The sequence below is a fragment of the Diprion similis genome, chromosome 6, assembly GCF_021155765.1.
Source record: "Diprion similis isolate iyDipSimi1 chromosome 6, iyDipSimi1.1, whole genome shotgun sequence".
Lineage (NCBI taxonomy): Eukaryota > Metazoa > Arthropoda > Insecta > Hymenoptera > Diprionidae > Diprion > Diprion similis.
The window spans coordinates 12,065,458-12,092,885 of record NC_060110.1 but is presented as its reverse complement, the minus strand read 5'-3'; the positions used below and the strand labels follow the sequence as shown (position 1 = coordinate 12,092,885).

Below are 27,428 nucleotides of genomic sequence, written 5' to 3'. Positions count from 1 at the left end.
TATTTCATTATGACATGACATCTTTTCTTCTCACAAGATGGAGTAACTCAGGCTGAGCTTTTTCCCGAGCATCACTTGCGACTAGTGCCAAAGAGTAATCATGTCTGTATGTTCGATGGCTTCGCGTCCGTGCTGGTATAAAGCAGCCGCGTGTCTGTTGGTGGCTATTTTACTAATCGCTTGTCTGACGATCTTTGGTGTTATTCCAACAAAAAATGGGGACATTCCCGCTGGCGAGAATTGGACGCGTCCGGAAACGACGACACCACAAGGGAGACTTAAGGGCATAAATATGGTCACACACTTTGGTAGAAGATTCTCAGCCTTCATTGGAGTCCCGTTTGCCGAGCCACCGATTGGAGATCTTAGGTTTGTAGGAGTAACTCAAAGTTGCACGTCGTCTATCGCTGTATAGGCGATGCAGACGACGTTGCCCGGGTGCAGCCAGACTGAGTTCAAACCTCAACTCGCCGATTCGGAGCCTGAACGACGGGACCAGTCTTGCAATTTTTGCGAGCTGCCGCTCGGCTCCTCATCGACTGGCTGTGAATTTATATGATTGCAGATCGTCTCTTCAGAAATCAGTTCTAAAGGATGAATGTTCTACAGACTCATTTCTACAGAAATATTTTTCGACTAAAATTCGAGGTTAGCAACAGGAATAGGCCTGCATGATTTATTCTACAGAAGAATTTTTTTACCAAAAAATATTCGACATCAGATCTTTCGACAATTTAAATTCTTAATGTTGAATTTGTGGGTGTGTTGTGTTACTGTGTTGGATTAGAAAACTGGCAAACCATTCTGTCGAACAATGTTGTGTAAAAAAAATATTCTGTAGACATGAATTTCCGTAGAAACGAGTCTGTATAACCTATTGTGTAGAACATTTTTCCTGTAGAACTGATTTCAGTAGAATCGATCCGCCTCCATTGGAAATCAGGTCCTCCCGTTTCGTAGTCTCACACGTCACGCGCTACGGGACTAGTTACGGTCATAGGGGAAAGTCGGCTAAGTCGTACCGTCAGGTTAATCGTACCACTTCAATATCTCAAAGACCGTGGAAAATATCCGCCATCACGTGACTTAAACTTGAACTCTGAGCGACGGCAAACGCCGATCCGAAAGAAGAGGCGCGTGAAACAACGTCTCGTGAAGGTACGTTCAATTGTTTATTTCACTGGTACTTGATGTAGTTTTCGGGGTTTGGCCGTAAGGCCGCTGCGCTAATAAGAAACCAAATAATGCATTGTATCATGTACAGTATGCAAGTGTAGTTCTTTCCGAGTATTTTGACGCTTTGACATTAAGGTTATGATAGTTATATGTGAAGTAAGAAAAGTTTGGAGGAAATACTGCGGGGTCGGGCAAATCGTACCATTTTTAGTCGGATAAATCGTACCGGGGCATACTTGGGAGTGTGCCCCGGTACGATTTACCTGACTCAAGTTACTTTGATAGAGCTTTATAAAAAAAATGTATTCGTTGGAAAGGTGTGCTCTATTGAACATTTTTATGATTTCCGGTGCAGTGAACTTTTCAAAATGTCCGGAAAAAGAAAATATCATTCGTGGTCCCAAGAGGATATGTCAAGGGCGCTCATGGCATATAAAAATGGAGACTATGGATTGAGTGAAACTTGTAGAATATATGATATTCCGAAACCTACGTTTAAATTAGAAATAAGTTATAAGTCCTTACTATTAATATTATTACAAATGTAAGCCTACATATTTTAGACATAAATTTGATTTATCGTTACTCAATTACGTTAAGAACATTGAAAAAGTGCAATATCGAACAATGTTACTACAATGTATGATGAACGATATCAACAATAATGAAATATTATGAAGCTTCGATATGTTATATGAAAAACTACTGCATTATAGATTCAACTTAAAATGGGTTATGAATCATATTTCCTTGAATTTTAGGGTGGTACAATTTACCTTACCGGTGTTACGACTTACCCTACCAGTTGGCTAAGTCGTACCGTTTGCAGAGATTCAAAAAAAAATTGTTTTTCCCCCTTCATATATAATTTGAAATTACGCTAATTTTTTTAGTTATTCCTAAAGAAGTGTAGATTACGAAAAAAATTGATTTGTTGCCATTTGAGTAATGGAAAAAATTTGAAAAATCGAAAAGCCCATAGTGGTACGACTTAGCCGACTTTCCCCTATATATATACGGTATAAATAGTGAAGTTAAACGGGTATTCGTTATGATAATGTCATTAATTTCATAAGTTTAGATTCATGCATACTACAGATGAGGATAAAACCAATTCATTTACATTGATACGGATTTCAAATGAAGTGAGGATTTAGCACCCCCCCCCCCCCCCCCCGAACTCATGCCGTGCATATTGAATAGATAAAAAAAAAAACAAATGTATTAGGTGGGATGTGTGGAAGATCTCAATTCTGGTTAATTACCTTAGTATAACGGGTATTCTGATGAGACTATTTTCTCTCAATGATAAAATACTATGTTGCCAGATACACAAAGAAGGATTCTCACCCGCAGAGCATAGTACTCTGCTCATATTTAATTGTTTGGATTTTACACATTTCAATTGCTTTTGGAGTCCGCTAAACCACTGAAATACATAATTGAATATACTCAAGAAAATATGTGCAGAATCGAGGACGAAAAATTGGCGAAACTATCCAGCCTCGAGTTGACCTAACAATCACCTATCATTGGGAGTTCAATCGTTGCAGAAGCTCATGAACATTAATTTTTCTCATTATTCCGATGCAGGTTCAAACAAGCTGTACCCGCAGGTCCTTGGAGAGGGACTCTGGATGCTAGCCGCATGCCTAACGCATGTATTCAGCACGAGAACAAGCTCATAGGAGATGAGGACTGCCTCTATCTTAATGTTTATACGCCGCAGGTATAATGCAATCGTGCTCACTGCATTTTCATATCTTAAGGAGCTTGAAGTTTCACCACTATCTTTTCAAATTTTTCATCTTGAAAACTGTACTAGCCGTTCCGGGAGATTCACAAATTTTGAATTGAAGACTTGTGCATTTGAAATTGACTTGATTGTGAGTTTAGTATTTAAACATCTGGAGCACTTAGGATATCGTCGTATCAGACAGCAAACAAGATCAGCTTTGATCATTTTTACAAAGAATTTGACTATTGCCTATTACTATAGGTAATGGTGTTCATATACGGTGGGAAATTCAGGCTTATAACGAGTGAGAAAACAAAATTACCGGAATTATCCTAGGACATCTTTGCAGATTCCTAAGAGCAAAAACTCTACGTTACTGCCGGTAATGGTCTACATCTATGGTGGACAATTCAGATTTGGAACGAGCACGCCTGACCGATGGAGTCCAGAATTCCTTCTCAATAAGGACATAGTCCTTGTAGTGCCGAACTATCGTTTCGGGATACTAGGATTTTTGAGTACCGGTGACGAAGTATCACCTGGAAATAATTTACTGAAAGATATAGTCGAAGCTCTGAGATGGACCCAAAAAAACATCGAGTATTTCGGTGGCGATCCAAGTCGTGTGACTGTCTTTGGTGGAAGTTCAGGCTCCGCTAGCGTTCACATTTTAAGTGCATCTCCTTTAACAAAAGGTGAGTGGAATTGGTTAGTTGAATCAAAATTTACCTATGGTATGTAACGATCATTTTTCGGTGGTCAATGTATTCATCGCATTGTTACTACACCGAAGTTAGCGCTTTCAATTGTAAGAGAGATCCATGATGAAACTGAATTTGTTTCCACTGAATACATATTAAAAATTTGGCGATTGATATAACGCACACTTTTTAGGGCTTTTCCACCAATACATGACACACAGTGGACCGGCAACCTCGAATTTTGGTCCTGAACCATATTCAGTGGCCGCCAGGCGAGCCACCAAGTTGGGCGAATATCTTAGTTGTCCAACCAACACGTCAACCGCCCTTGTTAATTGCCTGAGGACTTTCAATGGTTCATACTTGTACGAAAAAGACGTAGTGTTGAAAGACATAACATCATTCGGCTCTATAGTTTGGTTTCCTGTTGTCGAACCTGACGTAGAAGGTGCATTGATTACGGATACTCCAGCGAATATCATGGCCAAAGGGGCAAAGCATGATTTGCCGTGGGTGGCCCTCGTAACTAAAGAAGAAGGAATTGTTGCGACTGCAGGCAAGTATGGGTGGAACAAAATAAAACAACGAACATTTTTATGGATCTTTAAATCACACAGAGATATCAGGTTGCACGTAAGGTCCTGCATATTTGGGGAAACTTTATAGACGGTCATTTTTTCCTTAGTATTTGACTCTTTCCAAAACTTTTACTTGTTTATCATTTCAGTGTACTACGATAGGCCAGACTTGTTCCAGCAATTTTTAGACAACGTTGACTCGCACTTAATCGATTTCTTGAGATATGACCGTTGGTCACTTGATGTAGATGCCCAAACTGCTGTTCTGAAGTCTCGTTACCTGAACGATCTGACAGCTGACAGAAAATTGGTAAGAATCGGAACAATTGACAATGGAAGTTCAAGTTCCATCAATTATGGTGTCACAAATGTTACTTTCAGCTGATACACAATTTGACTGACATGATCTCCGATGGCATGCTTATCTACCCTATGTACAACGAGATTCAGCAATACATAAACAACCGCGCTTACAAGAGTCCCGTATACTTTTGCACTTTCGACTACCAGGGCACTTTCAGCTACAGCTATAAGTTCAGTGACGGTAACACAGAGGATTGGGGCGCGGCACACGGCGATGAGCTGCTTTACCTTCTTCCTGGACCGGAGGGAATGTTTGCGCCACCGGGCTCTGAATATAGTGAGACTGACATGAAAGTGGCCGACGCGATGGTAGAGCTGTGGACATCGTTTGCTATCAATGGGTGAATATCGGACCATGAGTCGATACAAGACACCACCCCACAACCACTTGTGTATCGACTATATTCGACGATGCATCATGTTTTCAGGATTCCGACTACTGCAGCTCTCAATGACAACGCAATTTGGGAACCATTCTCATCAGACGAAAAATATCTTCAGATCGGTAATGAACGCGATCCTGGGATCCAGGTTAAAACTGGTTTCCATGAAGAGCGAATGCAGTTTTGGAAACAGTTCTACGCTGCTAGGAAGTAGACTTATTGTCAGTTTTTACCGCAGTTCATTATCAGAATTTACGCATCTATATTTTTAAATATTTAGTTGTGACTTTCCAATCGGGGAAACTGAAAAGGATGTAACAAGGAATATTGTATGCCTATTTTACAATACCTTGTAGACAATTTATCTATAATACTTGACAATCATAATACTAGCGCATAACTCGTACGCATAGTTGATTTTTTTCTTATTCCATCACCCACAAGTTGTACATACAAGGTCCGTTAAATCGTCATTAATATAACTGTTTCATTTAAATATCAATCTGTGCCTTCATATGCTTATTTGTGGTACTGAAATAATCCGTGGATACGCAAAAGTATTACTACGTTAGTAATACGGCTGTGTTAGAATTGCAGGCACCTTTGATTTGCCCCGCAATTTTTTCTATTGATGTTTCGACTCTAAAAAGAGCTTTAGTTTTTTGCAAATTTTTCTAAAGCCCATTGAATACGAATGATTATATTTTGGTAGTGATTGCGATATTTTTGAAAAACATGGAAAAGATTATATGAATTCTGTAGCCACAGCCAAAACTGAACTGGGCAGGCAAAACGGTACGTTTTTATCAATTTTTTTCACCAATTATTAATTTTGCTCAGTTTCTTCTTTTAATTTTTTCGGACGGCTTTAATTTTTTCTTTGTATTCCTCCCCCACCTAAACTGAGGATGCTCGACCGAAAAGTTTTTAAAAAGTTTATATATTCGCTGAAAATTGACCGAAACATCCAACATTCATTATCTTTCATATATTTTCATAGTTGGTAATTTAGACCTGTTTGCTCCCGTCAAATCTCTCGGGCGCTTTTAATCCGGTCAAGTTGGCCTAAAAAATAGAGGTAAGGTTACATTGATTCGCATAAAGTTGAATCTTCGTTTAATTCGAGTGCCATTCTGGCTTTTCAAAACCAAAAGGGCGTATAATTTTTTTTTTTTGGTGCCAATCGTTTTGCAAATATATTCCAAGCCTAAAAATGAAAAAAAAATGTCCAAAGCCAAAAGGGCGTACATCTCAAGTTATACGCCCTTTTGGCTTTAGGACATCGAAAATTTAGTGATCTAAAGCCAAAAGGGCGTATAATTTTTTTCAATTGTCACCACAAATCATGTTATATTATTTGAAAAACTCTAACACAATCTCTAGCAGAGCACTCACTGTTGTAAGTCCGTGGTTTGGATTATCATATGGTAGCTGAGACGCGAGATTGAGGAATATTTAAATATTGCCTGTTACTGTCTTATTCAATATCCTTTCTTTTTCTCCGATAAACTGAAATTACAGTGCGCGTGCAATTTTGTTTTTGACAATAATTTCTAATTTATTCCTTTACTCAATAGTATGCAATTTTTATTCAAAATTTTGAGAAATCTTGATTTTTTTTATACGCCCTTTTGACTTTAGTAGATCAAAAAAATTTTTTTTACAGATCTTTGCGGTTTGAGCGATTCTAAGAAAAATGGCAAAAAAATTTTTTTTTATACGCCCTTTCGGCATGGGTTCCTATCTAACTGCTGTAGTACGCCCTTTTGGCATTAGGGACGCGAATTGTTTATATCACCGACAAAAAATTTATTCAAGGTCAAACTTTGCAAAAATCGGTTCTTTTCATTTTTCAGCCAAACTATAAGTTTTATCATAAAAATACACCAGACAAAAATTGTAGAGCATACAATTATCGACAAAAATTGTCCCTACATTTTTTTCCTAAGAATCACAGTTTTTGAGATTCACACAGTCGTTTTATGACAAAACTTCCCGTTCGGCTGAAAAATGCGAATATCCAATTTTGCGAACTTTGACATTCGATAACTTTTTTTTGCACATGCGGGGTCGATGGAGACTTCTGACATTTTTTTTATATTGATGATATAAACAATCAAACCAAGATTCAGTTTTATGCGAGTTAATGTAACCTTGAATGTCTAGTTTGATCGAACTAGTTGTTATGATTGCTGGTTTGAACCTCCTAGTTTCCGCGGCGTGAGGGAATTGACTAACGAAAAGAGGGTTAGCGGGTAGCATCCGATGGCGAAACAACGACATCGCTTGGGATACAGGAGGAATCACTGATTTTAATCACTTTGGATACAAATTTTTTTCCAATTGAGTTATAAATTTAGCATGAAAACATTGTCCTAAAAACATGGAATATTTGCGGAGTATATACGTGTCAGTTGATCGTAGTCGCCCCCATCCTCCGTCGGTAATTGCTTTACCTGTTATCTCTCGGTGTTGATATTTCTCGACAATTCACACTATAGCGCCAGTACTTACTTCACCCTTCATATTGACGGGCTCGTGGAAACTCCACATAAAACTCGTCAGTGCGCTCCGAAAGCTTCGAATAAAAATTTGAATTTTGCTTAGACCTCTACAGCGGCGATTCGCTGTACTAAGTATGCTTTGCTCTGTTATCTACCGCCTGCGTGACGGTAAATACGATGAATTACGGGTCGGTAACCGAACACGCTTACCATCCAGTTACGTCGATAATTAGTTTCGAGAACCTAGTTCGGGCCAGATAGCGCCTGTGAGTCGGCTCTCTAAGGTTTTTCTGTAGTCACGGCACTGACTGTAGTTACAATTATACGTGTGTACTACGATATGTAATGTATCACGCCTTCGTGGTGAACACTGAAGTGTGGAGTATTCGTAAAACGGGAGTGTGGCAGTGTGCTGTCTGATCGAGCAATCCATTTGACACCTGTATACTATACGGGTTGATGACAGAATTGTGTATTGAAGTAGAAAATCCGTTTCAAGGAGATTCCGATTTTACGATACAGTAAAAACTTGATCGACAGTATCCGCGTTTCGTGACGCGGCAGCGCAAACACGGTTCGAACATTTTTCGAGTGGTGTGAAATCTCCTTCGGATAATAGAATTGGACGAAGTGAATTGAAGGAAGATATAAGATACGTAATAACGCCTAGGAATATTCCGTTTAATTTGGCGAATTAATACCTACGTCAATCATGCTGTCGCATAATATACTAATCAACACAGGCAACATTTTATCCCTGAACGAAGTGAAGAAAAAGGCAGGGCAGAATCCTAGCGACGAGGTTTGACATTCAGAAGAATAAATAAATTTCATAAACTATTCTGTCGCTACTAGAGATTAACATTATCATTTCATTGTGTCATTTTTCTTATCATTTCATTTGGCGATGCTTCGACACACAAGTTATGTGAAGCTGATTGCATTCCGTTGTTCGCTTGCAGCTTTCAGGAAATCTACATCAACACTTACCTTATGTTATTTAAAAAAGATATAACTGTGACTTAAATGCTTTAAACAACTATAGAAACACCCTCTCAGATGATTACAACTAATGTGTTGAAACTTTGAATGTTACAGCTTATTGAAACGCTCAAAATTACTCTGGCGGATTTTGAGAATCTGGACAACGCTTCGACCAAGGCAAGCATATTCACAGGCTCTACGCGTGCTTTAGTTCGTCGAAACCTTCATCTACAGTTCTACTATTAATTTTTTTAGAAACCTGAACCGAAGATTCAAATTGACAATCTGTATTATATCTTTATCGTATTTTTTTCAGGCAATCGGTCGGGATGATGCTAGTGTGAAAGACCTAGACAGAAAAGAATTAAAAATCACCGTTAAAGTTTTCATTTCATCCCCAAAAAGCGAGTCCTTGAAGGAGGCACTCGATCAAGGTTTGAAGTCAAAATTTATCATATCTGTTATTGACAGTTTCGTTCATATATCTCTGGTATTACAAGTCTGTTTTTTCGCAGTGCTCAACGTTCTACAAACTGATTCGATTGAGGCGCTGGTTATAGCATATAGCAAACCGGAAAGTACAGATGATATACTTACTTCGCTTAAATCCCTTTGGACTCTGATCGAGGAATACATCAAGCTTGGCAAATTATCGTCTGTTGGAGTCAGCGACGTCGATACCGATGTCTTTATACAACTTTTCCAATGGGCAAATGTACAGTATAGTATAACTTTGTGCAAGAAATGGTGACCACTGATACCATTGGCAATGTGTCGGCTGTAAATCAAAATTTATAGAGTCTTGAACAGAGTTTAAAACTTTTTCCTCACATTCTCATCTGTCAAACTGTACAGTTTTCCAACAGTACGAAATGTGCTATACCTACACACAACACGTATCTTTGGTTCTCATTTTTAGCCAATCACTGTGCAGGAAATGGAAGGAATATCTGAATTGAAAATTGTCTCTTGTGAACTATGAAAACGCACTTCGCTCTTTGTGCCTAGTAGTATGCATAACAATCTATTATGATAAATTTGTCCTCTGACAATGAAGTGAGTTTGTACAAAATGCTTACTTATGTAGCCATTTTTCGATGTATTCTTATTTTTGCATCGATCTGCCCCACCATTATATAAAATTTTACTCTCGGTGTATGAATCACACATTTCACTTTACTTGAGAATAACTTCTTGGATTTACATTATTGTGATATCTTTGAATTAAACTCTGTGTACGTTTTGCGTCAAATTGCTATCCAAGATGGTACACATAGGCATGTGCTTCAAAATCATTCTAATTCGAAATGCAAACTCGTATTTAAAAAATTCAGATAGCGACCTTGTATTTTTGATTTTTCTTATTTTTCAATGCAATTGTACGAAAAGAAGCAAGCTCGACTCATTGTCAGATTACGAACCCTTTCTACCAAAAACTTCTGACCCGAGTCAGACTTTCATTCCCTCCATGTTCTGAATTGTATCATGTAAAATTAACCACAACCTGGTGACAGAATTGATGTTTCTTTCAGACAAAGCCTAATATCGTTCAAATAAACCTGGCTACATGTTGCGTCGTCCCCCCAGCTCTACAAGTCTTCACCAAAGAAAATGATGTTCAGTTACTGACTCACAGTGATCCAAATCGTGAGTAATGTCATACTTTTATTTACGAGAAACACACATAACTACGTAAACAGTGTACTGAAGTTGATTGAATCAGATTTCCTTATCAGTTATCAGTACAGACTAGCGATACGCTTGCGTTTAGTTTCTTTAAGTCACTAATACAAGCTAATTTGGTTTTAGAAATCCTGCCGAAAGCTGCCTTGTATAACGTGTTTGGAAAAAATGTCAATTTACATTGGGTAACGCGGTATCAAGTTCACGTGAAATGTCGGGGCGTTCTTTCGACGAAAGGATATCTCGTCTACATCAATAAGCCCGGTACCCAAAATAACCGGTAGATTCTACATTCGTATAAATATATTTCAAACACTTTCCTCAAGATGTGTTCATTTTTTTTAAACTTCAGACTTGTACTAGGCGAAGGTCATGAATCGATTATCAATTTCGCAAATCCACAGGACCCGCTGATTTAATCGATAAAATCTGAATTTAAATATTCTGAAATATACTTGTATTGCCTGAACGCAGATCAGTTGACAACTGGAAGTGTAACTCACAGCCGTTTCTTCCGACACAGTTTAAACGGCATTCAATTTTTTCTGTATGCTGAACTTTTTTTGGATTCTCGAAATACTTCTTCACGACTCTCATGAAAAATTTGTCTAATCTATACTAATTTAGAAATTTTAGATCATTTGCAATGAAAAAAAATTCAAATTTCGGCAAAACTAAAAATAAAATACTCGCGGTGGATTCAAACCTTCAAGTAGTACACTTGTGGATTTTTCGAAAAATCGACAGGTCATGAGATCCCCGTGTAAGTTATGCGAGACTATGTAAAATAAATATTAATTACGTAAATAAATTGTATCTACCTGAGAACGAATCTCATGTTTCAGTGCTTTGTCATTCATCCATCGAAAACCCATTTTGTAAACCTGTACGCCAATTAGGGTTGGAAAACAGAAGTGAATAAACGGTTCTAGGCAACAATTGTTGCGTTTTTTTACTGGCACACATGAAATTGAGAAATTACATTATCATATTTCGTGACACGCCAAGTATCGTGTAGTAGATGCTTCCTAACTCTGTATAGTTTGCTCACAGTCTTTGGCTTTTACCAGTCTAGTATTGTCTTTTTAGAACAATCGATTGCAATAGTTTGCAATTGCTAATCAAATGTCGGTAAATATTGGAAATATATGAGCAGTAGCCAAAGCGTCAATTTAGCGCTTTCAAAACCATATCTATAATTGCGTCTACTTCCGGCACTTACAACCTGTTTCCCGTCCGTTATGCACGGCGATTTTGAAATGTTCATAAATTCGGAAAAGAGCTCGCATCGCTGCATCGAGTCGGAGATTAAAAATCCTCTGTAGATATAACAACATCAGTATGCAATAAGATCGTTCATACGCATAAATCTTCGATGGCAGCTAGCGAGCGCAAAAGTAAACGCGAACCTGCAAATGCGGCGAGGTCCTATACAGTATTTAGCGGTGGGTACGAGCCAGCGAGTTTACACAAATTGAGGAGCCAATAAGTATGTATAATTGTTGGAAAGAGTACGTATAGCGGTAAGTTTCTCTTGTGCTTTTTTTTTTTTTTTAACTATCGCACTGCATTTCTCAGGAACAGATATGAACTCCCCGCATCTCACAGGCGTAACACCGGATTCAATCAGTCAAAATCATTTTGCAAAGAAAAGGATATAAAGTTTGGCTGCTCGACTACGCAAAAAGACATGAGGCAAAAAAATGCGGTAGAAATTTGCTGCCGATTTTTAAAAATCAAAACGCTCAGCCGGTACTTGGCGCCGAAATCAGAGCGCGAAAAACAAACTGAGGGATGTTCGGAGCCATCGCTGGGCGCAGTAGCCGATAGGCAGTTTGCAAGGCAGCAGAAGGAGCAGGAGCAGGAGCAGGAGCAGGAGCAGCAGCAGCAGCAGCAGGGACACTAGAGACACTGGGTATGCTTCGTTTTGCGTGTGTGACCGTCGTCGCAGCCCGCCTCGATATAAACTCGAATTTTTCTTTTTCTTTCGCCATGCTCCTGCCTTTAGATCTCCCTTTTGCGTTCAGCCGCCCCTCGTGGCGCAGGATAGCGTAAACGTTGGTATATATGGAGGCGGGCGACGGTCGCTGGAAGGCAGGGTATGCGAAAGCCGCGGATACTACGTTATACCTTGGTCCGCGGGTCTGACATACTTTGTATGTAAATGCCACATAATGTCGGTTTCCTTCTTCTTTTTCAACATTTATTTGTTCGGTCCGCTTTGCGCGCGCACGCGCACGCCTGACTTCGCCTCATTCCTTTTGACTATTCGACGATCCTAGGATCGGAAAAACAATTCCAAAACTCTGATCACTGGTCGAAATATTTAACAGAAAATTGTATAAGAGAAGTTTCACCGTTTTAGGTAACAGAACTTGAAGAGTTCTTCAACATTTTCACAGAAAAGAGTTGAACAACAGCTTTCTCAAATTTTTTACCAATAATCTCCACGAAATTATCTGCACAATTAACAGAGGCTTTTACGTACTGAATTGTACAACAATTTTCTTTGAAACTTTTCTAATATCACACTTTCAAGATTCCTTGAAGACCTTCCAACGTGATCAAATTTTTTAAGAAACGTATGTTTTTAATTTGTTCTTTAGCTGAAATTTTCAACAACTAGATAATTAATTACGTCATCTTCAAGCTTTACCAAAATCCTTGAATAAAATTACTTCATTTCACCTGTGAATTATCGTTGACGTTTGCGTCACTCAACTTGTTATTACGATTTAACATTTCAGCGCCCGTGTACGTTTGTATATTTCGCATTCAAGTATGTCTTGCAAGCTCGCAAGGCTCGGACAGACGCGATTATACCGCGACGATTACTTCGGCAAAAGACTTATCGCAGCTATTTCAGCGAATTCCATGAAATGCGTAAGTTTTTCCGAAATGTGCAAAATGCCTGCAACTCAGAATTTATACGACGTGTACTACCAGAGTGCAGTCATCCATCGAGGCGTCTCCGAGTAAACCGCGCAAAAACTCACCGTCAAGTGTAAACGATTACTTCGTCTTCGAGGGACGTCACGCGTCGCATCGGCTCAAAAGCTCCCGGCGTATGTACTGATGGAATTTTGAATTCCTTTCGTCTTATGAGGATAAAGTGTACAATTCAACGAAAACTTCATTCCTGACACGAACCTCATTTTTGAGACACTAAATTGCGATAATTGACGTGACGATTTGAAAATTTCAAATGGATTATCGATATCTACGGTGAGATCTGAGACCTTTTGAAAAATAAACTTTGATTCAATGAGCTTGGCATAAAGTTACTAGCCAAGAAATTACAACATACATAATCAAAATGCGTGTCTGAGGAAGAGAAAAAAAGGGATACTTTTTTGTTAAATACTTACAGACAGTTTAGATTTGTTTCCAGTGACGGAAAATGGATTCATCGTCGTGTCAAATCAACGGACCCTAAAACAGAGTTCGAAAGATGATTGTATTAGAAAATTAAATAACTTTTGGAACACCCCTTGTAATTGTAAAGCGTGATTCGTTCGGTGCGAACCGCACTACCGCACCTACGTACACTTAGGTTTCGCTCACACCGAAGTCACGATGCGAGGTTTGTACTTGCGCTTCGGGTAGCAAGCGAAGGCAGATAGCGCGGGTAACAATCGCTTCGCAATCGGATTTCAGATGTGATCGGCGTTTACCGCAGGTGGAGACGTAGAAATTGAATGGAATTGTTGAGACAGCCGTACCTGTGTATGCATACGTTTACCAACCGTCTCCCAGTCTGGCGATCAAAGTGATTGGTAAGGAATTACCTGCAGACAGGACAGATTCATTGTCCATACCCGTGGCACATAGACAAGTTGCAAATTGCACTTGATCAGCAGGTGCATCAAATGTCGGGTTCAAAAACAGTTTTGCGGTATCGTCGACTTTTTTTTTTTCGAAATTATTTCTGCGACAAGGAAAATCGTTTCGGCGCGATTAGAAATTTCGATTTGACGCTTTAGTTCGAGTAACGCAATTCGACGTCTCGTGAAGCGCGTCGGGATAATATTTTCTTTTTGAATTCCAACCGCGTTTATAAATACACCAAGTAGCGAAAAAATCGGGCGTATTAAAGATCGCCAAAGTCGGCGATACTCTGACAACCGAGTAAAAAGTGCATTTCCGTGTGAGAGGGCCCTTAGAAAGCGGCTGTCCCTCGGTCTCAGTTTCTCTCTGTATAGGCGAGCGAGTCAACGCAAAAGCGCTCCCGTGCGATGCAAAGACTGGTATAAATAAGCGGCTGTCGTTTGCGGAAGCAGAAAACGGACAAAAGGACAGAAATAAAGGAAGAGGAGGTAGCAGAAGAAGAAGCACAAGAAGAGGACGAAGAAGAGCCAGAAGAAGAAGAAGAAGAAGAAGAAAGAGAAAAAAGAAGAAGGGGGGGGGGGGGGGGGGAGAAAGGAAGGCAGCGACAGAGAGAGGAATAAATAAGGCGAAGAGAGACTCCGCGGACGGGGTGGAGAATGGCGGAGGACGGCACCCCGTTCCTCGACGCTTATCGTTTGCCGTTTGCCGTTTGCCGCCGACGGCGGACGTCGCGACGCCCGAGAGTCCCTCGGCGCCCCCCCCCCCCCCCCCCCGCCGCCGCCGATTTAGTAATTTTCGCCGCGAGGGTGTCCGGCTTCGTTGGACCCCCGCGTCAGCTCTTAATTGCCAAACGTCAACGCCGGTTTCTATTGTGCGGTCACCGCGCCCCTGCACCCGAAATATCGACGAAGCAGCGGCGCGGCGCGGAGTCTCGCATAGTTAAGTACCTATACCTATAAACCGATGGTACGAGGCTCCCTTGCCTCCGAGGAGGGGACAGCGAACAGAAGCGAAGGAGGCAGGAGCAAACACTGACTGGACCAGGCAATGTTTATAGGCCCATCTCCGAGTCTTAAATCTTAACGTTGTCTCCCTGGCGGCGGCGGCTGCCTGCCTGCTTGCCTGCTTTCCTGCCTGCCTTCCCGCTTGCTGTTCCGCACGGGGGCGAGGAAGACGGGAATACGGGCCCCTGGGGGGAGGAGGGGTGAGGTTGTCCCCTGTGTTGTGGCGGCGAAATCGAGTCGACCGCCTCGGCTGACCGCCAACAACCGCCAAGCACCGACGACGCATCCCGTGCGTGGTCGTTACGCACACAGAAGCCATGACTTTACTTTACCCGCCTGCGAGGGAATTGCGCGACTCAAAACCATCTACGAGAACTCCCGAGAGATACGGGGTGTCCGCTAAGTACTGTTGATTCTGTTGTGTTCCGCGGTTTGGATCTATAACGAATTCAATTGTTTTCAGGTATTTCATACGCATGCTGATGAAGGGTTGTTCACTTCTGGATATTCTTTCGTTTTGAAAGTTGAACTTGAAATTTGATGATTATAGGTTCGATGGGACCGAAGCATTTTCGCATTATTGGTATTGCTTGAGAGATTGCGGGAAATATTACAAATCGCTCTTCGAGTCAACGAAAATGATATTTGAAATCAATTAAATTCTACCTCAAAGGACCGAGACGAGTTAATCTTCTCAAGTGGGGAACTCAAATTCGCCAACTTTGTAAGAACTTACTTGTAGGAAAATTTTAAGTTGTTTGACCGATGCGGCAAATTATTATGATATGGGATAAGGGTTCAGTTTTACCGAGGATCATTCTAGTTCAATGTTCATCGGCAATTGACGATGAGCGGAAAATTGAAATAACTTTGAGAAAGCAATTCAGTTGTCCGGGAAATGAGTAGGCCGTAATTGGATCAGAGGATCCCTCCTTTTCCAGATCATTTCGCACTTTTATCCTCTTATCTAATTATGATACTATAGAGAATTGAAATACAGTCTATAATTCTAATGTGACCTCTGACACAGACAAGTTCTTTAAAATGACACCAGCAGAGATTGATAGAGGTTTTAAATTCAATCAACCTTGTATTAGATCATTCTGTGAAGAAATTTATCTTAACAACTATCACTAATTAAGAACAGGAGTTGGAAAGATGAATTTTTCACTACATGGCAATCGGGTTGCATGCGGTTTTAAGTGGAATTAATGGAATGTATTCTACAACATTCAATTGATCACCGAGCATAATCATCTTCTTCGCCATGTGCAGCAACAGTTTTCTCACATTCAATAAATGATTTATTTGCCAATGACTGACAGTGAGATCTGAAGACGTATACAGTTAATATTCAAATTTCATTCATTGAAACTCTCGAATTACTCGAAAAATGGCAAATTCCTTGCTTTTGTCCGAAATAAATTTGAATTCAATCGAGAATCTATAAGCCTAGCATACGGATGTGAATTTTTTCATCGGGCAAAGCGTGTATAAAAAAACCGCGGATTCAGGGGAGACATTTTTAATCTTAATTAATAAAAAGAAGATGAAGCTGCTTATACGCGCAGCGCGGGGTCGGTTGCCTCTGTAGATGCTTTCAAGTCACGGGGGCAGCCGTGGTGCGGTAGCAACGTTGAACGCGTGTAACGCGAACATGCGACTGTCGGAGAGCAGGTATAACAAGGGGTATAAGAAACGCAGAGAACGATAGAGAGAGTGTTATCAGCAGTGTTGGAGGCGGCGGAAAGTTTATGGCCGATACGTGCCGTTTATCGGACGCTATGCTGCATTTGGTTAATTAAACAGCGCACTCAATAGCTCCTCGTAGTAAGTGTAGTGGGTACACATATAATACGTGTAGTCTTAGCTTCCAGGGGAACTAGCTCAGCTGAAGGAAGGCGGTCGAATAATTTCCGTTGAAAATGCGGCATTCCTTTCGCGACGAATGTTGTCCGCGGAGAGAATAAAAGAGCAGGTTTTACTCAAAGCTGAAAAAATATACTTCGTTGAATGCAGAATTTACTCTAGAAATGGTAAAAACTAGTGTGTTCAGAGTAAAATCTGTTACATTTGTATAGTAAAAAATATAGTTGACATGGGTTTTTGTGAGAAACCTTCACGTGTTCCTCTTTTCCTGCAGTTTTGAGTAAAATCTATTTAATTGGAGCACCGTCGCAGATGTACTTCGCGAAGTAACCTCTCGCATCCTTGGTTATCACGACAAGTTTCAAGGGTCAGTGAATATGGATCGTGTAAAAACAAGTCAATAAATAAATACACGAAAGAAAGAAAGATTTCGATACATTTTCTCTGCTCAACGCGTCTGATCGACTTTGCAAACTAAGGGAAATAAAATCTCTAGTTTCATACCATGAACAACTGCGTCGAATACGGTACCATCTTTCAATCTCTGTCTCATTGGGCAGCAATGAAAATAATGAGAAATAAATTGAAATAAAAAAATCTTTCAACAAGTAAATATGTAAATTGGTAAATGTTACAAAATTGCGAGCGGTAAGCAATAAAAGTGAGGTTGAAGACAAGTCGAAAGCTGTATCGCACGGTATTGGTAATCTCGGGGTAAAAGTAACAGAGTTGTATGGGGTGATCGAAAAGTATGGCGTCTGATTGTAAGTTGCAGTAGCACAGACTGCAGAGTATGCACGAAGAGCATTCAGGCTGTGGAAACAGCGAGGCAATTAACGCCTTTATGAGTCATTCATGCCACCACGTAACGCGAAAGAACAAAACAGGCAAACACCGTATTACACGTGCCTTACACTGTGTACATGAATGAAAATAACAACGATCTGAGCGACGATGATTCAATCATAGAATAAATATTTTGATCTAATGATATTTGGAGTCCAATAATTTGATCCTACAAGCGATCTATCTTTATATTCCCCGGATTCCATACCTGATCTCTTCTTCCTTTTATTGCATAGAGTTTTTATTTGGCGTTCCCACACTTGCAGGTGGGCAGAAGATAACACGAGGGATTGCGCGCTGTAATTACTCAATTAGTAAATTTCACGGAATAATATATGCATGAAGGTGGAGGATAGTTGAGTAACTGTATAGTCGAGACTCGGAGGTGACTTTTAATTCCCTGCTTAATTAACGATAGGTATACACGCGGAATATTCTCCGACTCCTCATTACCAACTATGAATCAGAAATGAAGCGGGTACGCAGGAATTACAAGCCTCCATCACTATATTACTCCAATAACGGTAATCCTTCGTCAATTCGCAAGCGCGTGGCCTTTCTACATCGACTTTATCAAATCTTCTTGTTCCTGTTTTCAATGATCAAAAAAATAAAAATAAAAATAACAGAACGAAAAAAAAAGAGAATGGGTGCGAGTTGAATACTGCAGTAAATAGTAATATGAAAAAAAACTGCTAAAATATTATCACTGATCACTGATAGACACTTGTGAAAAAGGAAGCAAAGTTAATGGCACAGTACCGTCCCCTATACGTGCTCTGCAAACTGGCGTAGATTCTCTCCAAGATAAATAAAAGTAGAAAGAAAAAGAAGAAGAGCAAAAAAAAAAAAAAAACAGAAGTTTGAAATCACTGTGTGGAACGGCAAATCTCGTCGACGATACTCCGCAAGAGGTGAGGAGAGAGGGAGGGTGAAAGAGAAGTAAAGAAAGAAAGAAAGAAAAAAGGGAATAGAAAAAACTCAAGCGTAGCACCTCTTGCTCTGGTTGATAGCACACACTTAACGGTAGCGCGGTGTTTCTTAGGGAGAAGCAATCCTTGGCCCTGGATCGGTGTGTGTGTGTACGTACGGCGGTACGGTATCCTTATTAAATCGCGTGTGTTTGTCATTTTATCCGCCGTCTCATTACGAAGAAAGTTTGAGTTTACCCGGCGTTGCGAACCTAGATGGCCTTATTTCTTATATTTCACAGCGAAGCACAACGCAACGCAACGCAACGCAACGTATACGAGCTATGCCAGGGCTGAAATAAGCCGCTCCTCGCTTCCTTCGGATCACCGCTCTAGATCCCGCGATAAGAGTCAACACCATTTTAGCGGTTCCTTACACACCAGACATCCGCGCGTTTCCCCCTCAGTAAGGTAGGTGTACGTATGCCGTACCTATCCTCGAAATGAGAACAACCCACGAGGATTTTCTCCGCAGGTGAATAAAGCATGCCTGCTGGAAAGTATACAATAAGGCACCTCCGTCGCAGCCACCCGCCGAGCAATGACTTAACTAGATTCTCTGAACGTATACCTACCTGCAGTGATATTAGAAGCAGGAACCTCTCTACGAGTATACCGGGTAGCATGAATCGGTCCTCCGACTACTTTTCGGGGAATCATCTTACCTCGCGATTCGAACCGCGACCGCGTGTCACGTCCGTTTACCTCATCCCCAGTACCTAGGTACATACCTACCGAGATCGAGTCAAGAGTCCGAAACGCGGTTGACGAGCAGCCGAAACTAACTCGGGGGTCAAGGTTCGACGGTGGATTGAAATTGGAAGAACTCACCGATCGAGGTTCGGATGGCGATGGAATTTTTTGCTGCCCCGTTCGTCGCATTCTTGTCATCAGTCTCTCCTGCAAGTAGTAGGTAGTACACGGCATAAGGTATCGACGGACGCAACAACGGAGTCCTCCAACGTTTCTGATAAACGGGCCGTTCGCTTTTCCGTTTGTTTCTATTTTACTTATTGTACTTACCTGCCCATCTTCTGCCGCGGTGTGTAGAAAATACGGAAATACGACTGGATACCCGACTCGACTGGACTGGACTCGACTCGACTCGACTCGACTCGCCTTTCATTCGAGAGGGAAGTACGACTCGCGTGATTTAAGAAGAACGGGACCACTTCGCCCCCTTGCTAGACCTCGCCGCTGCAGGAGTCTTCGGGAAGTAGGTAGGTAAAAGGTATAAGGTATAAGGTATAAAGCATAAGGCATAAGGTAGGAGAGCTACGACGATCTGGCCTACGTACGTCGCGCGGTGACTTGTGGGAATTTTTATCCATCCATAAGAGTGCTGCATTCAAGCGTAAGGCTCCGATTCACTCTTTAACCTTCTTCGGATAAAGACAGAATTTTAACCCGATTCTATGCGAGCCTTCCTAGCCGACTGTAATTAAAATGAAGCCTCAACCGAGACGACTAGCAAAACGATCCTGCAACGATGTCGGTTACGCAATGCCGCAGCGAAGCGGTCATTTTTTCTATTTTTTTTTTTTCTTTTTTCTCCCCCCTTTTTTTATGACTTGAAATTAACATCGCAAATATAGTCTCCACCGTCGTGCTGGTAAGTAGCTTCGTCTTTCTGAAATCTGCGCAATTGCACTCCCACAACCGATAGATCATTCCGCGTATAGTAAAAATCCGCATACTTTCAACTCCCGATCAAACATGAAATCTAGGCTCGGGTAGCTGATAAGCAGCCTCTTCTACGTGTAAACGGGTGCAGGTATATCGCGTATATTTGCGCTTTACGTTGTGTGTGTGCGCACATCTGATATATATCACATACACACACGCACAAGGTGTTCCGGAATGATGTGTTGTTCATAGGCGATATCGTCATGTCGATCTGAAGTTGTAAAAGTCGTACATAGGTAGGTAGGTAGATATAGGTATGAATACGACACCGGAAACGCTTTCTTGCGGGTTCCACTGACAAGCTGTAATGTGTTTATCTTACCTTTTTTATTAATTGTCGCTGCGGATCTTCGAGTTTCCGAAAAAACAGAATCCACCGGATGTAAAATAAGGAAAATGACGGACTTGAGATTATAAAGAGTTTTTAAATCCTTTGCGGCAGTATTTTCATGCTTAAAGTTTGAACACAGATTATAAAAATATTCTAAAGATTGAACTGGTTTAGATACCTTTTGCATATTTTTGTTCCGTGAAATATTTGTGTAATTTATACAACGTTTGAGCCGAAGTTATCGAATCAGAATTGAATGAGACAAAAAACAAAAAAATAGTTTAGGCTCTTCAAGAAAAGTAATATTATTTAAGCTCCAACTTTGCATTAAGTTACGAATGATATAATAATCATCGAATTCGAACAAAAATTATTGGAATACGTTGTCTGATTACCGAAATAATTTCTCCAATTATTTTGCTTCTTTTTTGTTTTTTTATTTCCTCACGAATCTAAGATGTGATTTTATAAATTCTTGTCTCCAAAACGTTATCATGGCTCTATCTTCGAAGACTAAATGTAACAACCCTGCTATCACACTATCCTTATCTCTTACTATATCCACCGTCCACGGACTGTAACCGAATATTTTTTCTAACGTACGTATTTCCGGTATAACCTGGTACCGAACCTTCACTCACATCATGACCTATATTCGACCTAGATTAACGACCATCGAGCATCTCGGCATCGTGTGGATGGAATTTAAAAACACCCTGTCGGTTATAACACGGGATATAATTGCAAATGTGCAGAACTAAGGGGGGAGGGGGGGAAAAGGAAGTGCCGTGATAGGATATTTGTACGTGTTGGAGTCGCGTTTGCGTGCCTGCAGTGCCGACTGCGACTCTCCGGGTCTCGCGGGTTCACCAAGTGTTAGTCAAGAGCCGTGCCGGTGAACGTAGGGGGATAGCGTCGGTGTCGTTGGTGGGTGTTGGTCGGCGTGGGTGTGTGGGTAGGGTTATTAGCCCAGAAAGCAAGGCCCCCACTTCCGGTGCAGGCACTTCAGTTCGAGAGTTTCTTAACCCTTCCCTCCGTGGCGGTCTGGCCTCTCGGTCACACATTGTGCTCGGGTCACAGGTGAGAGATTTAAGAGTCGCCTAGTCGTAGCGAGGCGCGTCGCTTCACTCGTGAAGGGAAGTAACTCGTGGGGAAATAAAATTCAGCTTATACGTGCCGACGTGCAGCCTTTCTATACTAGGTACACGCTACTAGGTACATATATACGCCCACACGCCTCCGTGTCACTCTAACGTCATCTTTCCACCCTGAGACCAGCAGTTAGTCTCTGTCTTCCAATTTTCTTCACTTCTAACCAACGTTCGATCAGTTCTCGCCCTTCCTCGTGGAGAATAAGAAATCGACATTCGTCCAATTTCTTGTTGCATTTCGAGTATTCCTGATACTTCTTCAACTCTTTTATACCGTGATTGCACGATTGGAAAGTCTCATTGCGTGATTTGGAGTCTGTGAGGTATACCTATATCGTATGTCTCTATGCTCGTGTGGGTGCGCCGCAGTTGAGGGTTAACCGGCAGGGTAATGCTTCAGGAAATTAACAAGCGTTAAATATTGTTGTTCGCGTTCTTGTAACTGCGTTCACTGTCACGTTGTGCTTGCGACTGTGAAACGGTGCGGCGGTGGTGGCTTTCGAAGCCACTTTTGAGGAGCCAACGTAACGGACAATGCTTATACGTAGAACGGCGACAGCGGCAAACCAACGACCTTTGAGGTAGCGTGTAATCAGCTGCGATTGAGTCACAGATAACAGCTGTGGATAGGACGGCCGTCACGGTGACAACTCCGCGACTCTTTGGCTATCCAAGTCTGCTGCGGAAAAGTCTCGTTTATATGTTCCACTTTAGTGTTTACGTTGCGCTGAACCCGAGATGTGGGTGAAGAAATGAAACGAACATGTGACTAAAAAATAACCTGATATAAATTAATTGATGTCGTAGCGACGAATTCTGACAAAAGTAAAGATGATGGTTTTTATCCGTTTAATGGTAAAAGTAAAGGTATATGAGTTGAAAAAGAGCTATCGCAGGATTCGATCCGTGCGATACAGTTGATAAATGAGGACGATCTTGCAAACTGCGAAATTTTTGCCATATCGCGTCTTCCAAACGTAAAAAATTACTGTAACATTTACTACTTTAGGGACTTGCACGTTTTTGTTTTAGACGTTACTATAATTTTTGTAACTTCAAATTTTCTCCGTGGTAAATTGATTTGTGGATCCAGTAACGGCGCAGTATTGTAAAAACTGTATTAACTTTGACAGAAAACTGTGCCAAGTCCTTCATTTCGCTGGAGTTGTAATTTACATTCAATAGAACATTTTTTCCGTGTAATTCTTAATGAAGTATCGACGTTTTTCGTCGGCAATTTCTAGAATCGATTGTAAAATTGTAAGTATTAAAATAAAAATTTGATACTCTAAATTTAAGTCAATTGCAGCAGAGATGATACGCAGCTGATCAACTAATTAATTATAAATTGTTCAGAGGCTCTCCCAGCCACGTTTCTCCTTTCGAAATTCGAATTAGCTGCACGCAATTAGTACCGAGTTCTCAACCCTTACTATTATCTGCAATACAACAAGCCGTGCCGCTTGCGTTTCCCTAGCGTCGCGTTGAAATCACTGCGGCACCATCTTGCACCGTAGTTATATCTCTGCTCTAAGCTAATCCACATCCGTTCTCAGGAGTTTAACGTTAACGTTTTCCGGTTGTAACTTCGGAGGCTGGCGAAGCTTAAGAGAAAGCCTCCGCTTTGCCCGAATTCAATCGGCAAACACGCAGCGGTAACTTGCAGGTAGATTCGCAGCGATCGGCAGGATCAAAGGCGTGCTTCTGGGTAATTTTCATACTACTAAACGCGGTTTTCCACCACGTAAGAAGGTCACGTCTCCGGGTGACGATGGTCCCTCGTGCATCCGAAGGCCTTCCTTCATCGCGTGTTCGCCGTTGAGGTCGCAAAGAAGGCATCAGCCGGCAACCAGGAGGCAGGTTATGCCCGGGCTCCGGTGCCGAGTCGTCGGTGTAAGTCAGCGCTCAGGATATTTCGTCATTTCCTGTTTCTCACGCGATACAATCTAAATTAGCAACGTTCGCTCGGATAGGCCTCCTCTCCTCCTTCGTGCTCGCATCTAAGAAAATTTCTTTTCCTATCCCGTGCAGATATACTATGAGTAGGTATAATAGCGGTGCACCTCCGACTCCCGGTCTTACACTGCCGATTTCTGCAGAAGTTAGATGCCGCCATGGGTCACATGCCAAAGATTTTTCACCCGATGCTTTCCGCGGCTTGAACACGCTTCCGTGTCATCTCCGATTGATTTTTCGTCGATCCTTACCAGCTTCGGACTCTCGATTTATGCCTTAATGACGGTGGCGTGACGTGGTTTCCGGCACCGTCTCATGACGAGTTGAAAAATTTCATACTCGATGTATGGTTGTACATTATGTACGATAGCGGGCGGGGAAATAGCGGGAGTTGTGAGAACGGTACTTGACTCGAACTTAACCGGATATACCGTGATTTTTATTTTTATTTTATTTTCAAATACGCGTTTCAACACGACACCCGCGCGTATATACGGCGAAACGAAACATGGCCGATATTCATACCTGCACGTCGGGGGATCGCGGAGCGAATTGTTTCATTCGCTTTTGGCTTTAACTCGAGTCACGGCGTTGTCGCGTGAAAATAAAAACGAAAACTGAGCTCGACATTAATTAACCGAATTCTCGGTCTCCGCTGCGGTTGGAACACTTGAAACTCACCAGTCATGCCGAGGTCCTTCAGCGCGAGTGTAGCTTTTTTATTTGTCCTACGTCATTAGCTGCCTGAAATATCGTTCGAGTAAGCGAACTTGATTAAAACAAATGTACTTTGCTTCATACCGATTACGTACTCTTCGCTCCGTTCACCCAAATCAGCCACGAAGGAACCTACGGTTTCTCCGTTTTCAAACTCGGATTCTTACCCCATAGAGGAGGAAGTTATCAAAAAATATTAAACAGCATGAAATTTTCTGAGCTATTCCAGGTTTATCTGCTTGGATTTAGTAGCGCAAAAGATGATCTTATAAACTGAGTAAAACGCGACGACGGAATGCTGCAATATTACTTCAATTTCCCAACGCAAGCTTGTCTTCATCAAACACCAGTAGATAGGAAATGATAATTACAACAAACGAGTTGAATTAATTATCATACTATTCGTTCCGGTACAGAAGTAGAAGAAAAAAAAAAAGATAGATCCAACCTAGCGATTGTACCCCTCGTTTAATTTAGGGTATATATAAAGCGAGGCAACGAGTACTGGAAAAATAATGTTTTATGTACATTCGAAATGCCTGTCGTGAATTTTATCGTTAGATATTATTATACTTATATCTGCGTAACGAGCTGTAAAAAGTTGAAGCAACGTTGCCGATCTCTAATTGCCAGAACAAATCGATCGCATAGATCGTTCTGAACTTAGGCCTTAAGTAAAATTTCAATCTCGACTTGGTGATGTGATTTCGAAAACCGAAAGTTTTCGGTACAATCCATTCGTTTACTCGAATCACAATCTACTCTTCGGTAGGAGGACGGAAAAATATGTGAGCCGCATAGTAATCAATCGGATGTATCACGTTCTATTCTCGTCGAGAATACAGCTGCGGTACCCTACGTAAAATTTATCGGTTCGGGGTACCTGCCAAGTATACATGAGGTACAATTTCGAGGTATTTTTTATTCCGAAGATACCCATCACGCGCCCTGCGCACGTGGGTTAAAATCGAATGAATTAACCGGCGAGTATCTGGAACCAATATATAATTCAGCTGTGATTGCAGTCACAGTACTGAGATTAACTGTATACATTTTATCGAAGCCCTAATCGCAAGATCGATGAACAACAGGGCTCGTGTAAGTAGTAGGAAATCTAGCAGCATGCAGGAGGAATCCCCTTGAAGAAAAAATGAAAATTATGATTCTCCAACGGGAGAGTTAATGTTGATGAGTTGGGAAAGGTAACGAGTCGTATAATCAAAGATTAACGAATAAAAGTCAGCAAGAACTACACGCGGCGGATGAATCGTTATCATAAAACTCCGTTCCGCGAGCCTTCTTTCGAGATTCATTGCAGGAGTGAAATCAGTCTTCTGGAACCACACGATTGCTGCATACATGCAAAAATCAACGCTGCACGGTTAACTTCTCGAATAATTTAACCCACCGTCGTATCTATATAGACGGCAATTTCATGGCACAAGTCATTGAGAATTATACATCTTTATTTATTTTCCTCGAACTTTTAGTATTTTCCAGAATTTCACCTATGAAACGATGAAACCAATGGCCGGGGAAAGATTTTCGAAGCTCGATCACTTTCACCGTGTAATAGCATTGGTGAGATTGCAAATGCCAGTCATTTCAAGTCGAAGAAACTAATTTTAAATGCTTGTAAACATACTAGAGTACACAGATTTACCGAGTTGAGGAGTCTGTCAATTTTTCATCGGGCTCCACCCACGACGGCGATTGTGTTTCGGTAAAATTAATCAATAATTTCAAAAACAATAGTATCACGGAGAAAAAGAATCGGTTAAATTTATGAAATGACCGTTCACGAGCGGAAAAATGAAAATTCAGTATAACTGCAACTGAACATTAGATGACGTGACTGAAAATTTCAGGGCGTAAATACGTTAATAATTGAATCAACTACTGTTTAGTTGCAGCGATCAAATTTTTGTTCCACCATTCAAGATCGCTGATTTAGTCGGTTCAACATTTTTTTTTCTGCTTGTAAACTCGAGGTAAGACTTATAAAAAAAAGTCGGTACGAGATCCGAAAAGCTGGACGTGTACAGGAATTCATGTATAATCATCAATGCTGAGATACCAATTAATTCTGAAATGCTACAATTTAATGTAAAAAGTCAACCGCGATCCAACGAGGCTGAAACTAGCAGCCAGAATTATCAGCCTAACATTCTGATGACCATTCAAATAAGATAGTAAAGACCATAATTCAAAATTTTGTAAAATACCTCGAACCCGGAATACTTTTATAGAATCATAAGGATAAAACTGAACTGCGTTTAACTATTTCCAAAAAAAATTTAACACATTTGTCTGGTATCTTTGACTACTAGCTTCAGTTTCATAGCGATCCACACAATAAAGCTAAAAAAAAGCCTCCTCCGCAACGTTTCCGTCCTTTCTCTCCAAAATCAATGTTACCACTCATTCTTCTCCATTCAAAATTTCTCCTATGCAGCATCTCCGATTCGACAAGTGTCAGAGGGTATAGCTATCACAGATCTAGGCAGTGGTCAGGTGTTCCCGACAGCGATTCCAACAAATTAGCACCGAGCGTTCTTCATCCCGCGCTCCGCTCCGCTCGGTTCTCCGCTTCTCTGGTCGCACCGCGCGGTGAAAACGCGGCGTTCGCCGCTCCCCGACCTCTGTCCGTACAATCGGCGATCGGCAATCGGCGGTCGAGCGTATAGCTCCACCTCTCTGGTCCGCGGTACAGGGGGTCTCTCTCTATCTCTCTCTCCATCTCTCTTTCTTTCTCTCACTCACTCTGTTCCTCGACTTATCTCTTTATCTCCCTCCTCTCCGCCCCCCCCCCCCCCCCCCCCCCTATCTTTCGCTCTCTCTCTTACCAACTCTCAGAGAAGATAATTTTTGCCACGTATTTGCAAACTGAATAATAAATACGGGCATACGAGGGCTGTACAGTTCCGCCTTCACGCAGCGCGGATTGGTCCCTAACCGA

At 41.3% G+C, this 27,428-nt stretch overlaps 2 protein-coding genes across 2 annotated transcripts; both read left to right on the top strand.

Moving 5' to 3' along the window:
- The first annotated feature begins 71 nt into the window (after positions 1 to 71).
- LOC124407621 (venom carboxylesterase-6-like) lies at positions 72 to 12,530 on the top strand. The gene is made up of 8 exons (XM_046883917.1): positions 72 to 369; positions 2,770 to 2,905; positions 3,264 to 3,609; positions 3,809 to 4,171; positions 4,343 to 4,503; positions 4,575 to 4,897; positions 4,985 to 5,160; positions 12,520 to 12,530. Exons 1-7 carry the CDS (start codon positions 101 to 103, stop codon positions 5,151 to 5,153), a joined length of 1,767 nt encoding a protein of 588 aa, XP_046739873.1. The 5' UTR covers positions 72 to 100; the 3' UTR covers positions 5,154 to 5,160; positions 12,520 to 12,530.
- On the top strand, positions 7,851 to 11,049 carry LOC124407608 (glutamate--cysteine ligase regulatory subunit). The gene is made up of 6 exons (XM_046883904.1): positions 7,851 to 8,245; positions 8,542 to 8,604; positions 8,744 to 8,861; positions 8,943 to 9,142; positions 9,960 to 10,074; positions 10,237 to 11,049. Exons 1-6 carry the CDS (start codon positions 8,156 to 8,158, stop codon positions 10,392 to 10,394), a joined length of 744 nt encoding a protein of 247 aa, XP_046739860.1. The 5' UTR covers positions 7,851 to 8,155; the 3' UTR covers positions 10,395 to 11,049.
- Positions 12,531 to 27,428: the final 14,898 nt, after the last annotated feature.

Excerpts from the sequence above, each read along its gene's own strand:
- LOC124407621 (XM_046883917.1), top strand. The coding sequence starts at position 101 with ATGTCTGTATGTTCGATGGCTTCGCGTCCGTGCTGGTATAAAGCAGCC. Across the intron at positions 4,172-4,342 it reads AGGAATTGTTGCGACTGCAG|TGTACTACGATAGGCCAGAC; the intron begins GCAAGTATGGGT and ends TTATCATTTCAG. Across the intron at positions 4,898-4,984 it reads ACATCGTTTGCTATCAATGG|GATTCCGACTACTGCAGCTC; the intron begins GTGAATATCGGA and ends TCATGTTTTCAG.
- LOC124407608 (XM_046883904.1), top strand. The coding sequence starts at position 8,156 with ATGCTGTCGCATAATATACTAATCAACACAGGCAACATTTTATCCCTG. Across the intron at positions 8,862-8,942 it reads GAAGGAGGCACTCGATCAAG|TGCTCAACGTTCTACAAACT; the intron begins GTTTGAAGTCAA and ends GTTTTTTCGCAG. Across the intron at positions 10,075-10,236 it reads GACTCACAGTGATCCAAATC|AAATCCTGCCGAAAGCTGCC; the intron begins GTGAGTAATGTC and ends ATTTGGTTTTAG.